Genomic DNA, 22714 nt, shown 5'->3' on the forward strand with positions numbered 1-22714 from the left:
AAAATGTCACGGACTGTTACTTTGACCATTCCTGCTTTAGAAATTCTTCTTGCACTCCCTGGTCTTTACCTTGCCATCGCGGTGTCGCTTCCCCAGGCAAGTCTCCTCCGGGTGGTAGAACCACTTGACCCTGACCACCATGCTGGAGCTCCACGACTCCCAGAGGCTCTCCACTCTGCCCACGTAGGGCAGCTGAGGCCGGCCAGGTGACAGAAATACAGCACAGTCCCCGACACGCACCGTCTCCTTGCCCCGCACGATGGCCTTGTAGAAAAGCTTGCGGGCTTTACCCTTCAGACCTCTTCTCTAGAGGGGGAAAAAGAATAAAAATAGCTCTCTAGGTCAATTTATTTAGTGTGGAGGGTTTATTTCACAACTAGCCTCATTTCAGAAATTAAGATTTGTTTGTTTTGCTAAACGTAGTATACATAGATTTAATATATTTTTCTAAACCAAAAATGGGTATGTTCTCTTAAAAAATTCATTATGTCTTTTGTAAGCTAAAGGCATACTATGCAAGATTTTCCTAAAAACAATGTATAGATTGATACAAAAATAATCAATTTCAATCATCACGTATGAGCCAACTGAAGTGTGTGGCAGTGTATTTATCAGCAGAGACCCTCTGCCTGTATTTTCTTATTATTCTTATTATTTAATTATTTTGCTGTTACGTTATGGGACGCTTCTGGGCATCAACCTTTGGGCAGTGGGTGTGTAGCCACCAGCTGCGCAGGTTGTAAGGTCGGGACTCACAGGTTACACTGCTGTCTCCGTTTCTCTCCTCTGCTCTCTGTCTGTGTCATGGATGTATAAAGATAACAGGTCTCTGCATCTGTCTGCCCGAGGGCGGGGCTGAGCTCCACACACACCCACACACAGAGCAGAGAGGCCACAGCGGACAGGATAGAGCGTGCGCTTCAGCTGCATTCACACCAAATCTGGCAACGGGGCACCTTCCCACAGGGTTGTGTGCAGGTGTGCAGAGGTGTGGGTGTGTTTATTTGTGGTTTAGAATGTAACTACCATGACACAATTAGAAAATAACACAAGTCACTAATTATTTATCTGATTCACTGCTTTGTTCTCACTAACGCTGCTCCCTCTTTTCATTCACTCTCAAGCGCGCTCGATCACCGCTACTCTCGTCTCACTCTGCTCTCAGCTTGTTCTGAAGTCGGTGAGCCAGGGAGGAGGGGTGAACTTTGAATGGTGGGTTTACAAACAGCAACCGACAAATCCTGCATAGTATACCTTTAAGAAACCCAGTTCCTTTGTTGGGATTTGATTGAGACCATAACACATGTGACACACCTACATTTCTACTCAGTCTTTTGATTATTTGGGGCATGTACACACCAAAAGGTCAGCTTTTTCAGGCTGCACATCTCAGTTGACAGATGCAGTCATGTTTACAAAGCAAACAACATGGCAGAATGGAAGCTGAGAGTGGCAGCGGTTGCTCAAACGGCTTTTGTTCCGTTATCTCAGGATCGTGACTTAATAATCAGGGTAACAAATTCAAAGATTAGCCACACCAAGTAAGCCTGATAAAGTTGGCAATGTGTTCAAAGTCTGAGGCAGAATAAGCAATGGTGAGAGGGATCCCATTTGATCATCACATTTACTTTATGTAATCAAGGTATGACACAGCCAAAACTGCAGCAGCAATCAGTAACCTACTTAAGTCGGAAGGTTAAGTAGGTTACTGATACCCAAGACAGCCATTTTAAAACCATATAACCAAGAAAAACTGTCAACATGAGAAAACAAAGTCTGATTAAATTGTGATTGTAATGGATTGGAATTAAGTTATGAGAAATCCCTGCTACTCTCAGGCTCTGTTGTACAGTGACAAACAGCAGACCCATTACCGAAATAATTCTTGGTAACAACATCACTGAAATGTTGCTTTAAGTTGATTACTAGTGCATGAAACAAACTCAAAGTAACTCAAAAGCCATCTCTTCAATTACAGAATGTTTTACCTGTGTGGGGTTACCGGACCATTTCCACAGCTGGCGTCCAGGCAGCAGGGGAGCCATGTTGTGCAGAGGCTCAGGTGATGCCATCCTCTGCCTCTTAGCTGCTGTTGGGTCCTTGGAGGCAGGTTTAGACTGCTGGCTCATAGGACTGCTCTGGCCCTGGTGGTGGCTGTTAGGTACTCCTTCTTTCCTCTTCATCTGGGTCTTGGCTGTGCTACTGTTAGCCGCCATGTTTACCTTTGACATGTACTCCTTCCTGTCTTCTGTTCTGTCCGCCCTCACCTTTGACCCCGGGACGGCCATGCTAGCCTTGGCCACATAGCTGTGAGCCGGGGCTGTGGCGGAGGCAGAGGGGTTGGAGGTGGTGGGGTCAGGGCTCAGGAGGTCGGAGTTCATGTTCTGCCTGTGCTTGTGTTTGTCTTGCTGGAGCAGTGCGCGGCGGAGCAGCACCGATGAGGACTCTTCATCAGAGGAGTAGGACGAATCATTGTCTGAGGAGCAGAGGGACGAGGAGGAGATGGAGCCGGAGGATGAAGAGGACGATGAGGACGAGGAGAAGCAGACGGAGAGACGAGAGAGAAAACGTCCATTTCGATGGGATGAGACGGCTGCGCTTCTTCTTCGCGCTCCAGCATCTTGACCACCATCCTCATCATCCTCATCCAGCTCAGAGTAGGAGCTGGGGCAGTCGCTCGGGTACTCCAAACTGTAATCTCCACTTTGGACTCCGAGGCCTGCTGACAGAAGGTCTTTTCTAAGAGGGGGAGTGCCCTTTAGAAGAGCCTCGGACCGGGTTCCAGTGCTGTCTCTTTCCCCTCCTCCCTTCTTGCCATGCTTCACCAGCATGGCGGGGTGAATGTATCGCAATGTTGCTCCTGCAGAGGTGAGAGTCCTGCCTCCTCTCCCTCCACTCCCCCCAAGCCGAAGCAGGGCCTTGCCGTTCTTTGTTTTAGGAGAGGTCACTCCTTCATGGTCAAGCTTCACCAGGAACTGTTTCCTGTCCCGTTCACTTACTGGCTTCTTGCTCCCAGCTGCCATTGCCATTGTGACAGCTGAGGAGCAAGCTGAGGAGGAGTCCCGGAGCCCCATGGAAGCTATGGTGGTGACAGGTCGCCCTGCTCCTGAGCCTCCTCCGCTTCCAAAAGTTGAGTAGCCATTGGCGATGCTGCTGAATGAGTCAACTACAAAAGGGGAGCCAAAGATGCCCTTGATAGGGGTTGGGGGTGTGAGAGGGTGGGAGGCAGGGCGATGAAACACCCCCAAGTCTCGCTCTCGAATCCTCCTCTGGGTCTTGCGGGACGTTCCATTAAAGAGGAAGAAGTCAACTGGCGGTCTTTTCCTGGGTGCGGACCAGCTCAACAAGGAAGTGTTGCCTTTGGTTACGGTGTCTGATACTGATGTCGGTGTGCTGGAAGTCTTAGGCACTGAGTGGATTTTCTTCGGCCTGCCAACTGAAAAGAGAGCCGGCAAAAGACAGGAGTTATAATCGATATGAACTGACAGGTTTTAAGAGCAGACTGAGATTAATTACAGAACTAAGAGCTTTGGAGAAACCTAATATCTTTATCTCCTTGATCTTCACCTAGCCAGGTAAGTTTCGACATATCCATTACTCAAAGCACAACAAACCTGGCAAACCTGTCTCTTCCTCCAGCATTATTGTCACTCTGAGTTTGTGATGAGTTACATGTATGTTGCCTAACTACACAAAACACACCAATGACACTTCATAAAATCATGATTAATGTGGTCATATTGAAGGTAAATGGTAGGTGGCAAACAAGGAATTTTAATTTATGAGTCCTTCGGTTTGTAAACCTGTACTCTTCTCTGACTCAGAGGCATCAGATAATTGGCTGACATTTGGAAATATGAAGAACTGTATATGAGGCTTTGTTTTAAGGGCTGTGTGTACGTGAATGTATTTACTAGTTAGTAACTCTCAGACAACATATATTAAGACATATAGATAGATTTTGTGGTTTTCAGAGCAGAGTGCTGCATGTCCTTTCTCCCTCACCTGGTCTTTTCTCCTGGGGCCTCCCTGCTGGTTCCTCATTGGCTGGTTTCTCTGTGGGTGTTTCTTTCTTCTCCTGCGTGGAGCTTCGTCGACCACGGCGACCAGGTGAGATGAGAAGTGCTGGAGAGGGTTCCGCACCTGACAAACAAGACATGTTTAATGGTGGAATTTGTTATTTTCTTTAATTCATTAATTCTGTCTGTCTGTGTTTCTGTCTTTCTTTTTCAAAGCTAAACTCACAGCGGATTTGGTATCCTGGGGGCAGAAGTCTTATGTTTGCGAGGGAGATCCTTCCTCTGTCCCCATCATCAAACTCCACCATCACACTGCCCTCCTTCTCCTCTTCACCTGGACCTCCTACAGCACAACACACAGGAAGGAGGACATGAGTTTGCTGGGAAAGTATAAGTGCGTGTGTGTGTGCAGAATGAGGCTGTCAGCGTGTCTCGCTCACCTCGGTGGACGTATCCAGGGTAAAGGCAGCGAGAACGCTCGCTCCAGTAGGCACAAACTCGCGTCCCTGCAGTCAGGATGGCCTCGGTCTGAGGCCGCACATCTAGCACCTAGAGAAAAAAAAACACACACACACACAAAATACTCAACAACTACTCACAAAACCACAAAATGTAATAGATGCTATGAAGGCTAAAGACTGACACTCACAGCTTCCTGCAGAAGTTGCTCCAGTGAATAGATCCTGGGGCGATTCCCTCGTTCCCCTTCAATGACAACACTAAATCTAAGAGAGAGAAAGACGAAAGACAATGTATGAAAAATGGTCCTCTAAAACTAAATTTTCTGGCAACTGTGTTGGCTGCCACTGCTGTGTGTCTTGGCTTTGTAGTCGTCTAGACTTCTTTTTTGTCAAGATTCTCACAGCTGCCAGGCATTTAACTAGCACTAAGCTAAGTTTTAAACTCTTTTGTGAATCAGACACGAGTCTTTGTTGCAATGTGTCTTTTTGTTGTTTCCCTCAGGAAATTATTTAGCCGAGGCGGTATGCCACCCAGATTCTGATGCATCTCGTCTTGTAAACAATTTAGTTAGTGAAGGCTGGCCTCAACAATAGTCACACTCATTAAATAAATATATGGTAGGCTATTTGCAGTGTGAAATGGCTTCTCTTCCCTTTTCCCCTGAAGGTTAATTCATTTTTTGGTGATCTTTGTGGTGGTGAGGTGTAGGTTTTGTATCAGCAAGGAATCTTACATGTCAGGCAGGTCCAGAGTTTGCACGCAGGCGGCGTACAGCAGCTCATCCTCCTTAGAGATCAGGATCTTCAGCCCGTCCACTAACATCTCTTTACTGAGCACACAGTTTGGCAGAGCTGGTGTGGGAGGGCGGGGTAGAAAAATGGATGGATGGAGAGGATGAAAGGCGAGATATACATAATTTGTGAGTGTGTTGAATAATTGCTATGTGATGTGAAAAGGAGTGACTGAGGCATGTGTGAAAATGATCCAACATGCTTTTAAACCAGGCATGTGTGTGTTATTATAAATGATGTGTCACTGTTTATGCCTACCGGGTATTCTGCAAGGCATGTTGGGGGGAAGGTGAATCAACTTCTTCTCTGTCTCCTCCTCTTCTTCTTCCTCCTCCTCCTCCTCTCCCTCAGAGAAGCTGCTCTCCTCATCCAAGCGAAAGCCGTCGTCAGCTGCAAAGCTCTGCAGGAGTCGGCTCACTGCGTGGCCCTTGGCCTGGACATGATACAGGATGTGACATCAGTGGGCAGAAAGCAGGATATGGCATCACTTCATTTTATGCCCAAATTAATCAACAGTAAACAGAATCTGCAGGTGACTGAATCAAGTCTTTTCCTGTCCGCTTTGACTGATGTGGTGAAACCATCAGTGAAACACAACCGCAGGCACCAACGCCTCTTGTAACGTGATACTTCAATTAAGCCTGCAGGATTTTTTTTTTCACTTGTTAGTGTTTACATAACGATCTGAGGTCATAATCAGCAATAGGTGCAGCTCTTGAACTGGTAGGACTTCAGCACATTGATCAAGGACACTTCGGCAAGATGGACACCTCCTAATATTCATAGTCTGAACCCTAATCTACAATCTCACCTTCACACACACACACACACACACACGCACACACACACACTACCCATCTCCAGACCGGTTTAGGCTAGTCTATCCAAAGATGACTGATGAGTAATGATGGAAAGTCAGCTTGCCCAACAGGTTTCTGCTTGCATTTAAGCTTTCCAAAGAAAAGACCATAATACGGGAGATGGAGTGTGTGTGTGGGTGTGTGTGAGTGTGTGAGTGTGTTGTCTCTTGGAGTTTTTTCCACATCAAGAGACCATATATTTCAGTGACAGAAGTTTCGTCACCAGAGGGCATGGATGATTATTTCCCTTTAGTGCTGGTGTATGTATGTGTGTGTATGTATGTGTGTGTGTGTGTGTGTGTGTGTGTGTGTGTGTGTGTGTGTACAGGCATGCATGGGTGTGTGTAGGGTTATGGCCAATGATTATCTTTATACTCCTGTGTTTGGTTTGGAGTTATGTGTTTTTGGACATTCCCTCACGATGAGTCGAAGAGAGAAGGGAACCTCGGGGCATTTCTCATTAAAATGAATGTGGGTGTCTCGTCAACGGCTGCCTGCACAAATACAACGGGGCAGTGGTGTGTTAGTACAGCAAGCATACATGCAAACACACATCTACGAGAGCAAATGGTAAGTTACTGATTTACAGCTGATACTAAGCATCTATCTATAAGGGAGTCGAAGTTGTTAGTAATGTCAGCATTAATCTACTGGATTTTCAAATTTCCTGGCAGGGTGCGGCTCGCCAGGAGTGAACTTGGTGAGAGCTTTTCCAAATTCCTCCTTGCTTTTCACGTTTGAAGCCTTTTTGCATGCAACAGAGGGCCAAAGGGAGTGACCTTCTCTGAGTCACCTTTCCCCTTTTATTCACGTTCCCAGCGGCTGCGCTGTCTAAACCCAACCCCTGTCCTGACCACTGCTGGGCTTCTTACACAAAACCAGGATGTGCGTCTTTGCTCATTAACTCATTTAAAAAGAAAAGTTACCTTGTTTATAACTGTGTGACCGCAGTTATTTATTGGCATTACTCATTATATAACCTTTCCGACACACCCCTCACACCTCTCAGTTGCCTTTCCCATGCGCTTCTGTGTGGATGATGGGGGAACAAAATACTTGTGATGCATACCGATTTTGTCCACCTTAAGAGGATGTTAAACTTTGGTAGAGCTTTTAATTGCACAGTTTCCTGGCCATGATGTAACTCAAAATGTCGTCAATTACTAATTTACTGTCAGTGCAACGTGCCATTTTCTCACAGAGCACAGAAGCAACTGCTAAAGATGATCAACGGGTTTTGGACTTAAATCATGGTGAGGAAGCAGTGCAACCAAAGTTAACGATGTTTTATGTGGGTTTACTGGAAATATGAACAATAGATATATTATCTCACCTTTCCCAGAACGCCCTGCCCCGCTGAGTTCTTCCTCACAACTTCCTTGTTGGTCCTGTTCCCTTCTGTCAGAGTGCCATGGCTCCCCCGGCCGTCCCCAAAGCTGCAGCCCATTGACGACACACCCCAGCTGGGCAGAGACGCTCTTTTAGTCCCCTGGTGGTATGGACGTCCCCTCTCTGTGTTGGCGAGGCTCGGCCTCCTGGGCATTTTCCTTTGATCTGTACTGGGCACGCTCCCCATGCCTGAAGGTGAGCGGGACATCATGGAAATTAGAGCTTTTGTTTAATATTGTGAGAAAAGTAGAATGATGTCTTGTCCTGGTCTTAGAGGCTATATAACCGTCAGGTGATACCACAATTCAAACATATTAAACTATTTTAGATGAATGAAACGAACAATGAACAATTCTAACTGCTTCATCATATCAACATTACTGGCAATATTTTCTTTTCTCAGAGACCATATCACCCAGTCACATTCAAAATACCCAAAAGCGAGTTCATATTGTCACTGTTGGGTGAAATTTTGCATGTGTAACATGAAATCAGCCTCATTTGTACAATGCATTTGAAAACCTTTCAAAAGTCAGAAGTGTGTAGGTTTCTCTAAACCCCTAGAAAATCATGTGATACTTCATTCGAGTAAAGAGAAAGAGAAGACAGAAAACAGAACAGAAGAGAGAAAAAAAATCACCCAAGTTGGAATTACAGTTTTCTCATATGACACCAGGAAATGAAAAGATATGCATAAAGATCTTACCAGGAGGCCCTGGTCTCTTACTCCTGGCTTTCTGGTTTGCTTGGAGCTTGGAGGACTGCGATGAAAAAGACACAATCCCGGCAGGGTTTGCAGGAGCTTCTTTAGAGGATGAGCTAATCTTGATGTCACCGACTCCATCTTCACTCTCATAACTACCGTCCTCCTCCTCCTCTGTGGAATCAGAGCATCAATATGATCAGTCACAAAGCTTTAAGTGATCTATACGTAAACACAGGTAACTAAAGCCAGGGGCTCACTTGACAGAATGTATTGACAGCTAGCTTTCAATATTCATCTACAGCATTACAGTTCAGTTCACAAGCCTGTGATGAACTTACATAAATAAGAAAGTTAGATAACAATCCTACAAGGGGTTTTAAAGTGGGACATTTTGTCACATATTAACTCCTGAGGAGCCTTAATGGCTACAGAATAACGCACCACTTATTCCTTAACTGCAATGACGGGGAGCAAATGTTGACACACATGCACATATGCAGCCCTGCATGCACACACACACACACACACACACATAAACATGCACACACACACAGATTGTTATTGGCAGCTGTGTGTCGCTGACTGGAAGGGTCGTGTCGGGTGTCGACACATCTCTGACACACTTGTCACTTACATGGCATTCTCGTTAACACTTTGCCTCACTCACACACACACACACAAACGCTGACACACACACACACACACTCATTCAAGCACTTCTTCTCCACGCCATCAAGGCCATGAGGTCAGTCAGATTCTAGCGCTTTTCTGAAGTTTTGGTAGTTTCATATTAGAGCTTTCTCTCTCTTAAAGTGTTTGGGTGTCATTGTGTCTCCTCAGCTCAAGGCCTCCAAGGAGGGCATTTTCACGAGGTTGGAGGGGTGAAGAGGATCAGGGAGGACAGGGGTGTGACATTCTGAACGGGGCCAGAGCGGGCTTACGTTACAGGACGGCGTTGAGGGCAGGGGTGGATGTGCTGCATGCCTGTGGCAAGTCGTTAACGGTTTTAACGGTGTGACAGACGAGCTGGGAAGTGAGAGGAGGCCCCTGATGACGGCAGACATCTCACTCTCAGACACACACAGACACACACACACTCTCACACAGATGTATTCTCATAGTGAAATCTCACAATGTCTGGTCGATGTCCTGTGAGCTATCAGCTAAATCAAAACCACTTGACTCATCTGCATAACTGCATTTGAACTCTACCTAACTTGTGATGTAGGCACTTTGTAGTTTCATAATAAATCTCTTTTCAGCAATGTTAGTTTTTTTTTGCACAATAAATGGCTATATAAAAGGGGATTGCACTGCTTTATGGTATTTTAAATTCTCATTCATTCTTTATGGCCGAGTCATTATTCACAGGATCCCTGGTTGATAAACTTCTGTGAACTTTATCTGTCTTCCAACCTTGTACTGTTTTGTTTTACAATTAGAGCCATAAAAAAATCACATCAAACACCAAACATCCTGGAAGACACACCCAAAAACATATTGGTAAAATCCTTGTGACTGACCGTGCTCTGAACTCTCGCTGTAACTCTTCTCATCTCTGACTTCCCGTTTCTCAGAGGCCCGGCTTTCCTTGTGGTGAGCTCTGTTTGGGTCCATCAGCACCTTTGGCTTCCGACCCCTCTTCCTCTTCACAGTCTGACTGGCTGCCCAGTCCTGCTGTGGGTCTGATGGATCAATAGCAGTGGTGGAGATTAGTTTTTGGGTGCTACTGAATAGACAACAAGTGTGTGTTTGTGTGTGTGTGTGTGTGTGTGTGTGTACGCTCCCTCTGTCCCCACCTTTCACTCCTTGTCTGCAGTGACTCTTAGTGACCTCTTCTGCTCCAGGGGCCCCTCTGCAGTGCAGCATTCCTGCTGACGGTGCACCACGCTGGGCTGCAGCCTTCTGCTTCAGCTGGGTCACCCGCCTGGCCAGCCTGGAGCTCAGGGCGCTGGGCCGACCTCTGTGCTTACAGCGAGCTTTCATCTGTAGAGCAGGAGCGGAACAGCTAATTATTTACTAATTTCTTTCCGCTAATTGAAACATCCAGGAAAGGAAGAAAAAAAAACATTAGCAGCAGGAAGTGGTTGTCAGTGTGTGTGTGTGTGTGTGTGTGTGGATGAACCAGGAGAAACCGCAGAGGGACCAACCTGTGCAGCGCTGAGGCTGTTGAAGCCATGATTGGACATTTTCTTCCTGGCTTTTTCCTCCAGTAAATTGAGCCCGGCCCTGGAAAACATTAAAAAAAAAAACACCGGTTCAGTGAGAAATTGTCATAAAAAGAACTGATCACAGAATCAATCTGATCACACATTTCTTTTCACTCAAGGATGATTTTCCTTTATAACTATGCCCTTCTGCTTTCTTCTCTCTCGTTTCACCTCCCTCTCTGCTGGGTTCACTCATTGTTTCACTCTCCGCCTCTTCGCACTCTTCTCTGTCTCATAACTTTGATGAGGTAAGAGACGGGCTCGGCGCAGTTTGACGGCAAACAGAAATATTCAGCGGCCGTGCGAATATGAAACTCTGCTCAATCACCACATGAAAGGGTAAGACTTATCTGGTGTGAAGGAGAGTGGAGAAGAGACAGAGGGAGGAGGAGAATGGTTTGGGGGGAAGGGAAAGAGACAGAGAGAGAGATGAAGCAGTCTCGAGGGAGTCTGTCCGTTGACCGGAGCTTCAGGGCTCAATCGATAAACACTAACCTCTATTGAACACTACTCCTCCTTTCCTCTCTCTCTCTCTCTCTCTCTCTCTCTCTCTCTGTCCTCCCTTCATTGTATGCATGCTCTCTCACACCACAGGCTTCCAGCACATACACACACACACACACACACACTCTGTTAGCAGCTGGTGTCTGAGGCAGGTGAATCCTATATTCCCACAGAGGGAAGGTTTGGCTCTCAGCATCTCCGCTCCCGGGAGAGGAGAGAGGAGAAGAGGAGAGGAGAGGATAAGGAAAGTCTAAAAACTCTAAAAGATCTTTTTTTCCATCCATTCAGACCACATGTATCTGTTAAAATCCCCCCGCCTGATCGTTCAGCTCTTACGCTTTTGAGTTTCTAAGCCCCACAGTTTACCCCATGTCACGTCCTCACTTAAGGCATAACGTGTGAGTAAGCGTGTAAATTATACAGATTATGATGTTTTTGGCAAAAGTGTGCTTCAAACTGTTTGGGAAAGGCTGTTTTAACCATGACAATTCCCTAGTGCACAAATCGAGGTTTACCAAATTTGCTTGGCACAAAGCCCTGACCTCAACCCCATCCAACATATTTTTGGATGAATTGACAGCAAGCCAGGCCTTAAGGGGTCAGTATGCTTCAAATATAGTGCTTGTCAGATTGTTGAACAGCGCCTGAACCCCCCCCCCACCCCACCCCCCACATCAGAACTTGGGGGGCTGTGTCCGACAACTTTTGTTACTTTCCGAAACCAACAATCTGACAAGTACACACACTTCACGCAGCAACTGGCCGTGCAGGGGTGAGCAAGGAAGCAAGAACGTAAGCAAAGTTTGAACTTCTCTCTCAAGCTCTCTTTTTTCCATCTTTCATGCAACGACTTCTCCAACTGTTCATGTGTACAAACCAGTGAAACATCACAAATGCCTTCAAGGAAAGACGGTCCAAAAGTGTGAGACCTTTGTACATATTTTTAAATTTTGTGTCCACAAACTTTTGGCCATATAGCGTATACAGAATGTTAATCCAGAGGAATAGTTTGGAAAGGTTGCTATTCTCTCTCCCCCTGTATTTCACCCCCCAATTCTAACGAGAAGATGAAAGTATAAACAAATGATACATCGCTCATTAATAACAGCAGAAATGCTGCTCAGGCACGTAGCGACCTGCTCTACTAATTAAACAAATTCTGCTTATGTGTGTGTGGCGCACTAGCATGTATGACTAAAGCCTTTCATTGTCATTTTCATTAGCGCTTTCTAATCATGGTAACCGTGACAAACCTTGAGTTTCTCTAATCATTTTATCAAGGCAAGGGGTGCACATGCTAACAGAGGTGGGGCAGCATGAGAAAACACATTTATTATTATGAGCCGTTGAACACTGGCTGTGTGTGTGTGTGTGTGTTTCCAGCCTTTGTGTGTGCGTGCAGGAATGTGTGTCAGCGTGGAAGTGTGCATGTGTAAGCTGTTAAATAATGTGCATGTTGTGTGTGTTGGGTGGCACGTTGAGGCGGGTGGGGTGGTGTTGAGTCGTTTATCACTGTAATAACTGTACATCGGGACTTTGTCCAGTTGTATTAATATATGCTGGAGGTTCACAGGGAATCAGGACGTAATCAATGCAAGTGATAAATATGATTAAAAGTGATTAATGATGATTAATGAAGGCATCATCTCCATTACCTTCTCTCATTTAAAATCACACCCATCATCCAGCTCCCATCACGTAACCCATTGTGTGTGCGTGTGTGTGTGTGTGTGTATGTGTGTGTGTGTGTGTGGGCATGAGCAGCTCCTTCCAGTGCCCAATCAAGCAAATCATCAGCTATAGAGCATTCGAATCAATTCAGCTGAAGAAGAACTTCTTGAAAATCAACCGTGCCTTTCAGTAAAAACACAAACAGAAATCAGGATGAATGAGCTGGGCTTGCCAATCACACTGATTATACTGACGCAATATCAGAGCACTGACCTGAGTCTTTTGGAGCTCTCTGCAGCAGCTGGGCCGGGGGTGGACTTGCGCTTGCGGGGGCGTCCGGGCCCCCGGCGGGCAGGGCTGCGAGACGTCTCCTCTTTCCTGCAGAGAGAAAGAGAAAGAGGAGGAAGACGGTGAGAGAAAGAGAGAGAGAGAGAGAGATCAAAGATGCAGCCAGGACAGCAGATAAATTAGAAGGAAACTTGTATCGGCTACAGGTCAGACCGCATTAGATATGAGCAAGCAGCAAGTCCTGATAGATCAGGAGGATGCAGTATGACAGCAGAAATGTGAATGTTGGAATGCATGATTCAGTCTAGACAAAAAGAAGTGTGTGTGTGTGTGTGTGTGTGTGTGTGTGTTGTCTCTGCTCACTGGTGGTCGTGTTTCCTCTGTAGCTTGGCCAGTTCTCTCTGTTTCTCTTTGTAGCGGCGTTGTAGCTCAGCCAGCTGGACACGCATGGCCAGCTCCTCCCCTCCCATCGTCTCCATGGAGCCCTTCACTGGGCACACCTGACACACACACACACGGATACGCACACACACACACACACACACACACACACACACACAAAGCAGGGGAATTTAAATGCTGAACACAAACTGAGTTCAACAGTCATTGGATAAGTGAAGCAGCCAGCTTGTGTTTGGGCAGCTTGATGATTGGATGGACTTCCCTGTAACCAAAAGCTCACAGGTTTGATCCCCATATCAGTTAATTTTTGTTATGTCACAAGGTTATCAAGAGGATTTTTATATGGGCTGGGGATTCTTTTATTTAAATTTAAATTTTAAAGAATTTGCTTCAGCCTGCTTTATTTCTGGGGCTATTTAAAAAGAAGAAAAACATTGATCCACCTCACAGCAGGTGTTCATAGTCTCACATCACCTTCAGTTGTTGTGGAATCAGTAAAAATATCATTTTGAGGGATTTTTTTTACCTTTTAACTCCTGCACACACACAGATGACCACATAAAAATAAGATTACTTCTCATTTAACTTAAAAGCTACAATGTTTATATATTATCTCTGAGGTAATGCTATTTGCCTGTTATTGCTCAACACACAGTAGTGTATGCTACAGTGTTAGCTTGGAAATTTGGATGTCCATATTAGCATTACTGAAGATGACCAATGGTTGTTTTCTGCTAATTTTGTGCTTGCTGATTTGATAAAGAGTACAAGATAAAATTCTAAAACTCTTAAAATGTAAATGATTGTAGATGTCCACATTGTGTTTGTATTTTTACACTTCAATCCAACGTTAATAAGGTGTGTGTCCATTATTCAACACTTCCCCAGATTGTCTGCATGAATGATTTATGTTTGCATGCATAAACACAAAATACACATTGGGTAAAGCCTCACCGGCTCGTGGCGAGGCGTCCAGCTGCACTTCCTGCGTAGGTTGAGCCTCTTTCTGATTGGACATTGCTGGCTCGCACTCGCATCCACAGCCCCTCCCCCCATCTCCAGGGCACGGGCGGCCGCCAGCGTCGCCAGACTGTGGAGGTCAAAGGTCAGCATGTCCTCACCTGCGCAGAGACGGATTGTTTCGGTTTAGATTGGTACATCACATAGCGGCTGACACAGTGTTATAAAACATGTTATGTGCTGAGCAGATTTATCTCTGGAACGATGAAACTGTGCCTTGAAAAGTGATGATATTTATGATATTAGCTGTGTAGTTTATTTGATGCATACTGGTGTTCCTGCCTAATCATACACACAAACAACACACACACACACACACATCAGGGGAGCAGTAGAGAACGATCTCTACATCTGTCACTGTCATTAACTCTGTCATTGTCACAGCACCAGCAGATGAAACAGAATATTCATGAGACGTTCGACACACACACACACACACACACACACACACACACACACACACACACAAACCCATGCAAATAAAACACATGCATCCTGTAAATACACACATGCACCTACAACATTTTCGCTGAGCTGCGCAGACATGGGCAAACTGCATGAGTGTGTGAGGGAGAATTGGAGAGAAGGAGAACGACAGGCGAGAGGAAGGAGAAGGAGGAGGAGGAGGAGGAGGAGTGCAACGCAGTGAAGGAAGGGAGGGAGGGGTTGGGGAGTAAAGGGGAGGAGAAGCAATAAGAGGCAAAGTGTTTATTGAGCTATCTATTTATTCTCCTACATCTCCTCATTATGGACATGGACAGAATCCAATTTCCCCTTCGAGGAGAGGAGAGGAGAGGAGAGGAGAAGAGAGGAGAGAGGAGAGGAGAGAGGAGAGGAGAGGAGTCTGTGCACTGAAGCTGCGAGGCCTATTCACTGACATCTGACATTATTAAAACCTGTACATGTGAGTGGGAGATGCAGACAGAAACGCGGTGGAGAGGAGAAAAGAAGAGGACAGGAAGGATGGAGTCTTCATCTGTGAGGAGCGTGAATAAAAGAACAAACGGATGTGAGAATGACAGGTAACTCCTTAGAGAGAGCGACAGAGCGAGCGGGGAGGGAGCTGAGAGATGCGGCTTTGTCCTGTCCCGGCTCACAGAGGTCAATGCCATCTCATCTGTCAGACCTCTGAGCCAATGGCACGCTCCGGTTACCTTGACAGGATGACATCACCACTGACATCACCACGCCTAGTTTAGTATCCTGGAGGATGGCCACAATCAATAGATACCTTCCGCACATAGTATACCACACACACACACACACACACACACACATATCTTTGCACAGTAATAACACCATACTGTGTCTCTAAAGCGGGTGAAGGGTGTAATAAGAGGCGGCACTGGGGATTTCAAGGGGAAAAACAAAAACAGTGAAGGAAAATTAAAAACCATTACAGTTGATATGGGCCTAGTCATCATTAGAGGCCATTAAGAGAGTTTATTGAGCTGAAATTTCAATATAAAGGAAATGTGAAGGAATAAAGGAAACTATGACACAAAAGCTCCTCTGTCTATGTGTAAATAGAAGAAATGGTGCTAATTTATACAGGAGGGGGAGAGTATCTCTTGATTCCTTAATCTGTAATTGCGATCTCCAGTGAACGGCTGAGATATCCTTCCGCGTCAAGGAGCGGCATAAATGCATCTGTCTGGGATCGGTTTCATCTCCCAAACACATTCACGATGACAAAAACGCCATCAGCGGTATTAATAACATTCCACGCAGCGAGGCCAGAGCGGGTTTTAAATAAATGTGTTGCAATTTGGGGAACGTTTTCCACGCCGCGACAGGACTTATTGATTTCACACCTATTACACATGCTAACCACGTGCGCACACATGTAAACAAATGCACACTCACACGCTCTGTATCTCACACACATACATGCACAGACAGCTGTGGAGCGACTTATGATTTTTACACTTATTAATTCCGTCAACAAGGCTTGCAGAGGCAGGATTTACACACAAGATTACATTGGTTTAATAAAAAAAAAAAGAAAAAAAAGAAGGAGTGGGTGAGGGGGGAAAAAATAACAAAGAGGGAGGAGGGGGAGAGGCGGGAGGAGGCGCAGGCAGGGAGCAGGCAGCCTGGTGGAGAGACACATAGAGTCTGATGGAAGAGAGCAGGGATTCATCTGGGATTACTTAACAGTTTACACACACACAGACCGGCGTGCACGCATGCACGCTAACATACACACACAGATGCTGGCATAAATAAAAACACTTTCTCTCAGAGGGACGAGAGGAAAATAGGAGCGCTTACAGGAGAAGTGTTTTAAAGGAAAGGGTCTAATTAGCAAAGCAAGACGCCAGAGCCTGGGGGACACGCTGGGCAGAGTGTGTGTGTGTATGTGTGTGTGTGTGTCTGGCTTGTGTCTGAAGCTCAGCTTGTTTGTCCATCTCTGTGTCGTCCCCCCCCCCCCCAAACACACATACATACACCCTTCCCCGAGGGAAAAATATGGTCTATGGGCAAGAACAGAGAGTCCGAGTTGAGGAAGGAAACAGGACAGTTGGTGGGAAATGTGTCTGTGTGTGAGTGTGTGTCTGTCTGTGTGTGTGTGTGTGTGTGTGTGTGTGTGTGTGGTTAAAGTGTGAGTTTGATAGTCTCCACATCTGGGCTGCACACGTCTCCCAGACCCTTTTCTTTTTTTGGTTCACTGTAAGTGTGTGTGTTTGTGTACGCAAGGGTAAGAGAGAAGTAGGATAACTTTTTTTTTCTTTCTCCTTGATCTGATTTTCAGGCATTTTGGGCCTGTTTGTTGTAACAAGACGATACAAAATATGGACAGGCTGTAATGAATAAAGGGTATGCCTAAGAAATGGGGCATTTCTGAATCTTTGTTTTCCATTTTACAGACGTTTTATTAATTTTCTGATTTGTCTACATGAGAAAGAACATCTTCTCACCTTCAGCATCCTTCTCATTGCTCTCCCTGCTCCTCTGCTGGATCTCCAGCTCGGCCAGTTCTCCCAGTATCTCCATGCCATGGTGGGGTGGAGGGCTTGGGGCTCGGACAGCAGGTACAGGCGGGTACAAGGCATCTCTGGTGGCACACAAAGCCGCAGCGATCAGGAGCTCCAGGCTCCACATGTAGGCCCCTTGGAGCTGGGCTGCTGTGCTCGCTGGGAGAGGGAGGACGGGGTCAGAGGATGGAAGAGGAGTGGGAGAGCTACATGTTACTTCCACTAAGTCCTCATCTGGACTCCTCCCATTACCCTCCTCTTCTTCCTCATCCTCAACCACCTCTACATTCTCCCCAACCTCCTCTTCCTCCTCCTTCTTCTCCTCTGGAGGCTCTACGGACAGAGAGACAGCACATTCTGTCGGTGCAGACTCCATTTTCTCTCCTTCATCCTCCTCCATGTCCTCTTTTCCACATTGTCTATCATCCTCCTGTTCTTTGGATAGCTCGGGCTCCTCTAGGCTAGCCTTCTGGCCCGGGCAACCCAGAGAGAGCTTTACTTTTAGGGCTTTGCCTGTGGCCGGGCAGGCTGGATTGGGGACTGAAGCTGGGGAAGGGCATGGCGGCAATCCAGAAATTATGCTCTCGGGCTCGGAGACGGAGCATCCTTTCGCTTCCGCCCTCCTTTCCTCCTTCTTTTCCTCTGCAACTCCATTCTGGGACTCCACCACTTCACAGTCTCTCTCTTCTTCTTCTTCCTCTTCCCTCCTCGCCTCTTCTTTGGTGAGAGGCTGGATGTGGCACGGATGTGGGAGGGACTTGGTGTCAGGCTCTGCTGGCTCCGCCTCCACCATGGCTTGTTCAGCCAATCGGGCTTCAGGAGGAGAGGGCCCGGCCTTGTAACCCATGGTGATCGGAGGGTAGGTGTAAACAGGTGGCAAGTCTGGAGGAGAGGGGAGAAAGCAAAAGTCAAATAGGTTTTCTGACATCAAACCTTTTTTTACAATCTGACAAACTGTACATAAAATGGTTTTACAAGCATCTACAGAAAATAAAAAATCTCTTTTGTCTTTCAGTCGGGCCTTTAGCCTTTTAAATTCATTGCCATTCTGTTCAGGCAGACAGGATGAAGCACATGATTACAGTTGGCATAATACACTGACAGCAGGGTGCAGAGAACACACAGTGTGTGTGTGTACTTACAGTATGTGTATGTGTACAGTACTGGATATTCTATATACACTGTGTGTGTAGGAGTGTGAGTGAGTGTATAGATCCATGTGGGATATTGATGACACCCTGCCGTTTTCCTGTGATTGCAGCGCCGGCCCTGTCACCCCTGCGCTCTTATTATTGATGGTATCCCTCCGCCCCCTGACAACGCAGCCAGATGAATGCGTATCCTTCCGCCTGCACTTCTCAAGGACCCCTGAAGGATAAGGAGGGTCTGTCTGAAGATTTCACTGACCTTCCTCTCCTGACACACACACCAGCTCGGGCACACGTGTGCACGCTGGCAGGTCACACACATACACACACTGAGTGTCCATATGCTTTCTCTGACCTTAATGGCTGACCTGCCCGCTGTCCCTCTTTAGCTTGCACAGAAAAAGATTGCACGCACACACACACACACACACACATACCCCCACACACACTCTCTCCCTCTCTCAAGGACACACAGAACAAGGGATCAGCCATGCTTCAAACAATTTCTGCAAAATCAAAAGAATACCATGCTTCAAAGGCCAGTACTACATATCTGCAGCAGCCCCCTCCATCTCACTCTCCCTATATTTCTCTCACTATACAGTATGTCTCTCTGTCTCTTTAACTTGTTTCTTTCTCTCTATCATGTTTGCTTTATTTATATTTTTATTATCTGATTGTTCACCCCACTGGTACAGTTCTTTAAATTCAGACGCTGCATTCATTCATCAGCCTACAAGTTTCACTCACCTGGCTCTAAGGATTGTGGGTAGTCCTGTGGTGGCTGTCCCTCTCCCCTGTCACTACCCCTCTCCAGCCCTTTGGAGAGGTGTGATGGAGCAGGGCTGAGTGCCGGTGAGCGCGGCGCTGCCGCAGCAGGGCTCGGGGCGGGGGTCAGAGGATTCGGCGGGTGCGGTCGCCTGGATGGAGAGTGGTAGCAGGGTGACTGACGATTGCTGGGACACAACCCCGGAGATGGGGTTGATGTCTTGAGCGGAGGAGGGGTGTGGGAAAAGGGTTTGGCTGCATGAGAGGAGGTGGTGGACGAAGAAGAGGAGGAAGAAGAGGAGGGAGTTCTAGATGCCGAAGATTCGTGAGGAGAGTCTTCCACTGTGATAGCATGCTCCTCGTGTTTTCTCTGTGGAAATGGAGAGGAAGAAAACAGTAGCTTAAGAAATAATCACCCAAAATGTCATATGAATTTTCATTTTGCTTCTGTTACCAACTGATTTAACACCTAGTGATTAGACCTTTATCCAGTTAATGAAATCTATTGAATTTCTTGAGATGCATTATCTCAAACAGGAGATGCAGCGGGTTGTTTAAATAAATAGGACAGGGGGGGTTAGCATGAACATAAATAGCCACCACTGCTGAGAGACAAAGAAAAAACTTTTGACAAAAAAGCCAAGAAAAAAGATGTCACAGTTTTGGCCACACTGTTTGGTTGCCAAATGATCTGGCAACACCAAAGGCTCTTTATCAGTGAAACCTTTTGGCAAGAAAAGAGGAAGTCATTGGCTTGAGTAAGTATTGGTGAGTATCATTTTGCATATGTTTTCCTTTTAGAGTTGAGAAATCAGGATATCTGTGCTTAGTTTAAGTTTTAACTTCATTAGTTCTCAATATTTCCACACTTCCTCTCATCTGCCCACTGTTTCACAATAATAAGTTAACAGCATTTTGCAAGTTTTAGGCTAAAATGTGTTATATTAGTAGTAGTTGTACCTGTCCTAAGGAGTGGCGCTGCATGTGCTCCATGGCTCGCTGCTGCTGCTGCTGGTGCCGATGCTGCAGGGCGTACAGCTCCTGTTGTTGTAGGAATGAGGAGCGGGAGTAGACGGGGTGATGCTGCAGGTGAGGAGGAGGGCCACGGCCTCCGTACACAGGAGGCCAAAGACCTGACTGCTCCAGAACATCTAGAGGAGGAGACAGATAGACAGAGGTTGTCTGACATATTGTTTTATTCGAATATTGTTATATTATAATAGAAAAGGTCATCACTGTTGGCAAACTCACACCATTTAACTTTGTGAATAAAAACAGGCAGTTAAGTAGTCAGCAGAGAGCAACAGTAAAGTCATTAAGAAAAATTGTGTTGCTGTGGGATTGACAGAAGAGCTCAGTCACCTTCACTGAACACAGGCTCCACATCCTCCATTCACCTTCTTTTTCTATCTCTCTATTTCTAATGCTGGTGTTTTCTGTGCATGGACACACACATTTCTTTCAAAGCTCCACCCTGGGCGCATATGAATTCGGATAGACACACACGTACACACACACACACTCACGCACACACACATCCCTCCTTGGCTGCCTTGTCGCTGGGAACCTTTGTTCTGTGAGATTAGCCTGAGTGGGCTAATGTTTCCCAGGGGAAGGGTTCAGTGGATGCACTTCCCCTCTCTGCAGGAACTCCCACGGAGCGAGGCAAGGGAGGCGGGAGATAATTAAATTTCACAGCCTGTTTGCAAAGAGGCATTGACACACACACACACACACACACATAGAAAGACATACACACTCTTTTCTCTCTCTAGCAACGGCTAAGATGTACAACACAACCCTTAACACTGAGCAATGTCTCATGTTGTTCCAGACATGAACACATCTAACTTTAGATGTCCACATACACACACACCTACACACAAGCGCACAAAGTTCAGTCTAAACACAAAAGTGCTCCGCCGCAAGAGAGATGAACACCAGTTAAAATGGTTTGCATAATGCTGGGCACATGCAGAGGAGGGCAATAGAATAGCTGCTCCCATTAACGAAGCTATAAAACACAGTCCCACTGACAGAGGGACTTAGTTGAGCATTATATTATGATTAGCCAATGATACTAAAACTCTGGGAGAGAAATGGCAGCAGCTCGGATGGTACAAATGGAGAAAAGGAGGGAGGAAGGGAGGGCTGTAAGTATGTAAGGGTGTGTGTGCTGTTGTTGTAAAAGGATGCTTTGCCGTACCAAGGTGATGATGTGGCCCAGGTTCTGTAGGAAGAACCACCAGTGGAGAGTTGGGGTCTTGAGTGAGTGACCCCAGCACAGGCGGCAGTGGGCTGGGCAGACCTGGTGGGAAGCCAGCGCTCATCCCCACATGGCTCAGACCTGGAACAAAGTTACACACAAAACACAGTCAAATGAGAGCAACATTTAAATACTTATTTTACTACTCCAAAAAGATAGTGGTGTGCTGAATGAGTAAATCTTGGGATGCGCTCAGCATATAAATGCAGGAGAGGATGCATAGAGGAGCAGGACTAATATGGAGTTTAGATTAAAAAAAGCATTATTAACAACATGGTTGAACAAAAGACAGAAGACAGAAAAAATGCAAGGAACCCCCCACGTACCACTCACACTGATTGATACATGATCTCAACAAAACAAAAAAACACATGAAAATGAAGAGCATTAAAGGTACAGACCATGTTCACTGGCTGTAAAAACAGAGAAAATGTGTAAGAAACATCATGTGCTGCCCCTCCACTCTACTCACTGTATGAATGCCCCATCCAGAGGGAGGGACTTCCTGTCCTCTGCATCCAGTGGTGGTGAGCTGGGTGAGCATGTGCAGCAGGGTCTGCCCCTAACTGACTGGCTCCTCCGGGGACCAAGAGGTGAGAGGTCAGGTCACCGTGGCAACTACTAGAAGGGTGGATCCTGGCAAACTCCACACGATCCTTGTTTTCCCTGTTGTGGCGATAGGCGGGGTGAACTTTGTCATTATCTTTATTATCCCTCTTATTGTCATCATCATCATCACCATCACCACCATTATGATCATTATCTTCATCTTTGTCATCTTCATTACCACTACTATCATTATAATCATCAAGAAAAGGAAATGTGACGGCAACAGGAACAGCCATCATCTTGTGCCTGGTCTATGAGTTCTCATTATATGTTTTCTTCCCTTAATATGACTACATAATAAGAGCCTGATACTTCAGAGACATTCGTATTAGTTCCCGTAACATTAATGCACCACATCTCATCTCAGAGAGAAAGAGAGACTGGGGAAGAGAGAAAGGGGGGGGGGGGTACAGAAATACCACATCAAAGGGTGAGAAGAGTAAATGGAGTGAGGGGATGAGAGAAAAGAGAAGCAGAGCCTCAGACTGGGAGAGAGACGCAGGGAGAATAAAAGAACTGCAGCTTATCAGATGAGAGAAAAAAAATGAATAGATGCTGCTAGGTGCATGTGTATGTGTATGAGTGTACGTTCATATGGGTCGGTGTTTGTGAATTGAAGTGTA

The 22714-nt window shown here is 46.1% G+C and overlaps 1 protein-coding gene and 3 long non-coding RNA genes across 5 annotated transcripts in view; 3 read left to right on the top strand and 1 right to left on the bottom strand.

Annotated features, from left to right (window-relative positions):
• Positions 1–22714, bottom strand: part of bahcc1b (BAH domain and coiled-coil containing 1b) — a 55766-nt gene that overhangs the window by 1991 nt on the left and 31061 nt on the right. Inside the window, exons 7-27 of the mRNA XM_044337280.1 lie at positions 21955–22148; positions 21423–21563; positions 20177–20367; positions 19199–19586; positions 17244–18182; positions 14257–14423; positions 13264–13400; positions 12886–12990; positions 10378–10456; positions 10027–10213; positions 9751–9912; positions 8228–8398; positions 7466–7710; positions 5531–5705; positions 5215–5332; positions 4669–4744; positions 4460–4568; positions 4246–4362; positions 4006–4143; positions 1989–3436; positions 70–306 (exon numbers count right to left, since the gene is read on the bottom strand). Of these exons, the coding sequence (XP_044193215.1) occupies positions 70–306; positions 1989–3436; positions 4006–4143; positions 4246–4362; positions 4460–4568; positions 4669–4744; positions 5215–5332; positions 5531–5705; positions 7466–7710; positions 8228–8398; positions 9751–9912; positions 10027–10213; positions 10378–10456; positions 12886–12990; positions 13264–13400; positions 14257–14423; positions 17244–18182; positions 19199–19586; positions 20177–20367; positions 21423–21563; positions 21955–22148 (5524 nt within the window). The remainder of the gene's footprint in view (positions 1–69; positions 307–1988; positions 3437–4005; positions 4144–4245; positions 4363–4459; positions 4569–4668; positions 4745–5214; positions 5333–5530; positions 5706–7465; positions 7711–8227; positions 8399–9750; positions 9913–10026; positions 10214–10377; positions 10457–12885; positions 12991–13263; positions 13401–14256; positions 14424–17243; positions 18183–19198; positions 19587–20176; positions 20368–21422; positions 21564–21954; positions 22149–22714) is intronic.
• Positions 135–2063, top strand: LOC122970922. Of its 2 annotated transcripts, XR_006399353.1 has the most exons (4): positions 135–206; positions 819–988; positions 1125–1212; positions 1979–2063. It is a non-coding gene; the product is annotated as an uncharacterized LOC122970922 (long non-coding RNA). The 2 variants fall into 2 exon arrangements; XR_006399352.1 differs by having other exon boundaries at positions 819–1212.
• Positions 3389–7618, top strand: LOC122970920. The gene is made up of 3 exons (XR_006399349.1): positions 3389–3575; positions 5624–5804; positions 7538–7618. It is a non-coding gene; the product is annotated as an uncharacterized LOC122970920 (long non-coding RNA).
• LOC122970919 lies at positions 7629–9535 on the top strand. Its single transcript, XR_006399348.1, has 2 exons — positions 7629–7716; positions 9068–9535. It is a non-coding gene; the product is annotated as an uncharacterized LOC122970919 (long non-coding RNA).

The sequence above is a fragment of the Thunnus albacares genome, chromosome 20 (assembly GCF_914725855.1).
Source record: "Thunnus albacares chromosome 20, fThuAlb1.1, whole genome shotgun sequence".
Lineage (NCBI taxonomy): Eukaryota > Metazoa > Chordata > Actinopteri > Scombriformes > Scombridae > Thunnus > Thunnus albacares.